Source organism: Microtus ochrogaster, chromosome 8, assembly GCF_000317375.1.
Source record: "Microtus ochrogaster isolate Prairie Vole_2 chromosome 8, MicOch1.0, whole genome shotgun sequence".
Classification (NCBI taxonomy): Eukaryota; Metazoa; Chordata; class Mammalia; order Rodentia; family Cricetidae; genus Microtus; species Microtus ochrogaster.
The window spans coordinates 36,970,259-36,975,665 of NC_022015.1; the positions used below are offsets into that span (position 1 = coordinate 36,970,259).

Here is a 5,407-nt window from a genome sequence, read left to right on the forward strand (position 1 = left end):
GAAGCCATAAGCTCCACTCCTGTAACCTCAGTCTAGCGCAGCTACTTTGGGAGGGTTGGGATTTAGTTTCTGCACCTTTACCTAATTTGTCTAATGACAAGTGTGTGTCACCAGGACTGCGTGCTTCAGGATCCAGCAGCTTTGTGCCCTTAGGGCACTTTCTAGTGACTTTTCCCAAGTTGGGTCCAAGGCAGTGAAGGGCTCCCAGCTACCCAGCTCAGCCCTCACATCCATGTCTGTCTGATAGGCACACACCTGTGCTCAATAGACTGTGGGAAGATGGTCAACAGGACAGCTGCCTGCCTCTGAGCTGTGCCGGCTCAGTGTGTCTCCTCCAGCTCAGGAGGGCTGGCAGCAGGTCCCATTCATAACTTACTCCCATTACAGAATGTGGCCACAGGTCAATGCTTGGTATCAATCCTAGCTATGATCAGAAAGCTGAACCCCAAGAGCCCAGCCCAGGGCTAGATTCAGAATTGAGTGCATAGATTTACCATGGACACCCTAATAGCAGAAATATGCAGGGTCCGTTCTGTCCCCTTCTAGAACTCCAAAAGCAAACAGAAGCAAGACCATGTGGATGAGAAGGTCAGGGAGTCTGGATGGCTCCTGAGCAAACAGCAGAGCTGAGGGGCTGCCTGGGGCTGCATTCCCACCTGTGTCACTGTGGAAGAGTGAAGTTTGGGGATTTGGGGGAAAGTGCCTGTGTCCTTACATTTCCGTAGGTAAGATGATGCCCAACACTTGGGCAAGATTTGACCTCTGGTGATCATGATGAGAAGGCCCGGTGCTGGAACAGGCATGTTAACAGTGCCCAGCTTCCAACCTGCCCATCCATATAGCTCTGACTTTCTTCTGGGGACAAGGCCTGGGGGTCTGCTGTGGGACTTAGCTTGGCAAAGGGGCTGATGCCAAGCCCTACCTCTGCTTGAATCTGTGTCTGCTTCTTCTCTGGGGATGGGAGGAGAGGGCCTGGTTCTGAAAACCCAGAGTTTCTGAGCCTCAGAGTTATGCTTATAGAAGCAGCCTTGGGGTCCAAATGCACACCTTCTCCCAGAAGCAATGGGGCAGTATTCCCTCTTCCCTGCAATGCTGGAGCAGAATCGTCAACTCTTTTAATACTTTGTAAAGCCAAGTTTTTCCACCTCAGTGTGTGGGGTGGGGTTGGGCATGGAATAATGCCCAGAGACAATGGCCCAAAACACAGGAGAAGAAATTAGAGGAGCCAGGTTTGTGCTTCGCTGTAAAAGGGTAGAGCGGCTGCTGCACCCAGCCCTGGAGATCTGGACAGCTCCTGGGAATTCTGTTTAGCAGGATCCACCAGGCCTGGGAGAGGACACTAGATGAGGCTTCCCACCCCTCACAATGTGGTGCGCTCTGCAGCCACAGCAGCACACATGCTGACCTCCCCAAAGCAAATTTTCATCCACAAAGACCAAAGACCCCACCCTCCAGTCTCATGCAGGGTGCTGGCAGCCCATGTCTCTCCACCCCTGCCTGCTCTTACGTGTTGCTGACCTACCATGCCTCTCTTCCTGCAGGTTAACAATGAAAATGTCGTTAAGGTGGGCCACCGGCAGGTGGTGAACATGATCCGCCAGGGAGGGAATCACCTCGTCCTTAAGGTTGTCACGGTGACCAGGAATCTAGACCCTGATGATACTGCCAGAAAGAAAGGTGTGTGTCTGTCAAGGTGCCCTGCAGTGGGGAGGGGAAGAGAGCGGGTCTCTTTTCAGCTGAGTGTCAAGGCAATGGCATATCGCTTAATTTTGTGACCAAGGCCATGACATTGAGCCTCTGCTGAGGGTGACCACAGCGGGGCCAGCAAGGGGGACCGAGTACAGGACAGATGCCCCTGCCCCATTGGAAGAGCGAAAAATGGGGAATAAGGGAATCTTTCTAGCCAGCTGTTCCAAAAGCAGCTATGTAGAGGTACCAGGGACAGCCAGGAGAGGATGTAGAGGTGGTTACACCAGGGTACACTAACTAGCAAGAGAGGACTTAAAAGCCGGGCTGTGGTGGCGCACACCTTTAATCCCAGCACTCGGGAGGCAGAGGCAGGCGGATCTCTGTGAGTTCGAGGCCAGCCTGGTCTACAAGAGCTAGTTCCAAGACAGGAACCAAAAGCTACGGAGAAACCCTGTCTCGAAAATTAAAAAAAAAAAAAAGAGAGGACTTGAAACAGCTGAGACCGTAGTGGCAGTTAGGGAATGACATTTCCTGGACACCAATAGGCTCTTTCCCCAGCTTCAGTGAGGCCTGTGTCCCTGCCGTAACAGCCTGGCAGGTAGTGGCTATGCCACATATACCCCGCTGCCTGTGCCCTGTCAGTCAGATCCACACAAACAGAACAGAGCCTGAATCCCCTCCCTATCTCAGAGTACCTACCCTACTTCATCCTGAGCACCCAGGGCTGCTACTAATCTCGGCAGCCCAACCATGACATTCCCCCACAATCACCTGTCAGTCTGCCCCCACAACACAGATTCGAGGGCCACTGCCTGCCAGATTCTTTAGGCACTGGGTAGGGTATGGGAATGGGTTAGGGTATAGGATAGGGTGGGGTATAGGATGGGGTGGGATATAAGATGGGGTGAGATATAGGATAGGGTAGGGTATAGGATGGGGTGGGGTATAGGATAGGGTGGGGTATAGATGGGTTAGGGTATAGGATGGGGTGTGGTGTAGTATGGGGTGGGGTATAGGATGGGGTGGGGTATAGGATGGGGTGAGGTGTAGGATGGGGTGTGGTGTAGGATGGGGTGGAGCCTTGTGGTGGTTCTCACACCTGTTCTCCCTTTGTCTACCCATCAAGCTCCCCCACCTCCAAAGCGGGCTCCGACTACGGCCCTTACACTGCGTTCCAAGTCCATGACGGCAGAGCTGGAGGAACTCGGTAAGGCTACCTCACCCCGATGCCCTCAGAGACACACAGTTCATGCATGGCCTCCCGCTGGCTTGCTTGTCCCTGCCCCTTCCCCTGCATGCCCTACAGCTTCACCTTTGGCTTGGCATCTCTAGTGGGGGGCTCCGGTGGGCTCGAAAGGGGTGGGCCTGATACGCTCTCTGCTTATCTAACATTGTTTTGTTTTGACTTTTTGGGCCTCTCACTAGTGGACAAAGGTAAGCAGCCTCGCTGGCCCTGCAGCAGCATCCCTGCTGCTTTGGGCACCCTCGCTGACCCCACCTCAGCCTGACCTCCAGCTTGCTCCTGCCACGGAAGGCCTGCCCTCAGGGACTCCTCAGAGAGTCTCAGCGTACCCAGAACTCTAAAAGGTCCTCATTTAACAGACTTGGCCATTTGTCCCCTTGGAAGCAGATAGGGCAGGAGGCCATCAGCCATTAAGAAAAGGGATGACACCAATGCAGCTAAGGACCACATTCTATGTGTCACCCAGGGGACTCTGCAGAGAGGTGGCTCAGAGCCACAGTGAGGGAAGCACCAGTCCCTTGAAGAGTGGGGGTAGTGCCGGTGAGCGTGGCCCTAGGCACAGAAGCCACCACTCAGGTTCAAAGCTAGTAGCTCCCAGAGGCGTCTTGCCAGGATGTCACTAACAGCCAACAGCAGGTCCCCACCAGCACGGAGCAGTCCCCATCCCCTTGCTCATGCTCAACACTGTCCTTTCTGGGACTCAAATCTGACCCTCACCTCCAATTGTCAGTCTTCTAGAAGAGGGTACCCTGACACAGAGATGCTTCTCCACCCGGAAGCTGGAGTGCCCCCACTTCCAGCCATGCCCCTGATATCACTTGCCTTCAAACATCCCACTGGGAGCATTCAAATTGTGTCCCCATGACCGAATGTCTGTCCCGCTTACAATGGGCCAAGGCTAGCCTACTCTACAGAAGGGGCTGCTGCCATGTTCCTCTAGCTCCCAGGGTCTCCAGCTCCCAGGGCCTCCTTGTCCTTTTAAAGGCAGGGCTGCCCTCCTGTCCCACCTCGTGGAGCTCAGTCCCACCTGTGGAGTGCTGGGAGATTGCTGGGGGCAAAGAAAGAAAGAAAACCCCTTCACCACCACAAGGGAGATTCAGTCAGGGAAAGGAATAAAGAGCAACCAAGGACAAGTTGTGGGGTCACTCTGACTCCTGCCCCTCACTCCTGGTGGTCTCTACACTAGTGCCCCTACCTGTGTCTCATAATCACTGAGCTAAGTGAGACCCCGGGTATGGGCCGCAATGGGAGGGCGCCGCCACCGTGGGTGGCTCACGCGCTTCCCTTTCTGTTTGCAAGCCTCAGTCCGGAAGAAGAAGGGTAAGGGAAGTTTCTGTCCCCATGCTCTTGCCCAGTAGAAGAGAAACCCCCTCGTGACAGTCCTGTGAAGTCCGGAGTGTGCTGTGAGCCCTGTGTCGTCTTCCCTATTTGGGAGTCATACCCAAGGGCCCCTCCCTGGGGTGTACGCTGTTCTGGTCTGTCTGGTCTGCTCGGCTTCTGTCTGTGATCCCTCGACCTATTTGTGAGTCCCCCCATCTGTGTCCACATCAACATGCTGATGAAGGATCCTCGATGGAGCCTGGCCACAGAGGCCGTGAATCCTCTTCTGTGGAGCTGGTCAGAGATACCCACATGTACTGAGCAGCCAGGGGAGCAGGCAAGAGGGAACACAGGCTTCATTCCTCTGCCAACACTCAGCTCCCCTCCACTGGGGAAGGAGGGAGCAGTGCTGGCCTTCTAGTTGCCTGTTCCCAGGCTCTTCTGAGTGGGGAACAGGCATGACACAAATCAGAGCCCTGCCCCCCTCAGAAGCACCCTATCACAAGTATATACTCCTGACTGTTCATGATTCCCCAACACTGAGCCAGGTGTGACCTGTGACCCAACAATACAGCCATAAAACATCATTCCACAAGGCTAAGAAGGTCCCTAATGAGGCTGGGCGTGGTCCCGAATGGTTGGTGCACTCAGTCTGAGACCTGGTGTGGGTCTAGAAGCCTGGATGCTGACACGGGGGTCAGGAGTGCCTAAATCCAGCAGAGTCAGCCTCGGGGCAGGACAGGCACCCTGGAGCTGCCATCATAGCCACTCCGGTTAGCAGGTATCCTTGCAGCAATCCATGCCTTCACCACATCAAGCAGCACAGGACACTCCAGCAGGGTCTCTGGGGTCAAGGCTGTGGCTGATGTCCAGTCTAAGACTGCCCTTCTTCTCAGGGGTCCTATAGTTACATTATAATATGAGCACCACCGCCACCATCAAAAGCCAGACCCAGCTCTAGCCTGTCAGAAGACGCATGCCGCTGTGGGATCCCAAGGCCCAGGGTGCCCCAACAGAGCTGGTGAAGAAAAGCCTATTGTCAAAAAGATGAAATCGAGTCCAGCAAGCCCATCCAAGGGCACCTCCCACAGATGTGCTGCAACAGCTGGGAACAGAGGTTTTGGCCAGCGTGAGGTGAATTCACTCAGAGATAGA

The 5,407-nt window shown here is 54.6% G+C and overlaps 1 protein-coding gene across 2 annotated transcripts in view; it reads left to right on the forward strand.

Annotated features, from left to right (window-relative positions):
- Shank2 (SH3 and multiple ankyrin repeat domains 2) overlaps nucleotides 1-5,407 on the forward strand; it is a 445,228-nt gene that overhangs the window by 415,235 nt on the left and 24,586 nt on the right. For both annotated transcript variants that reach the window (XM_005351593.3, XM_005351595.2), the window contains 4 exons: nucleotides 1,542-1,677; nucleotides 2,816-2,896; nucleotides 3,115-3,123; nucleotides 4,232-4,252. In XM_005351593.3, coding sequence (XP_005351650.1) covers nucleotides 1,542-1,677; nucleotides 2,816-2,896; nucleotides 3,115-3,123; nucleotides 4,232-4,252 — 247 coding nt within the window. The remainder of the gene's footprint in view (nucleotides 1-1,541; nucleotides 1,678-2,815; nucleotides 2,897-3,114; nucleotides 3,124-4,231; nucleotides 4,253-5,407) is intronic.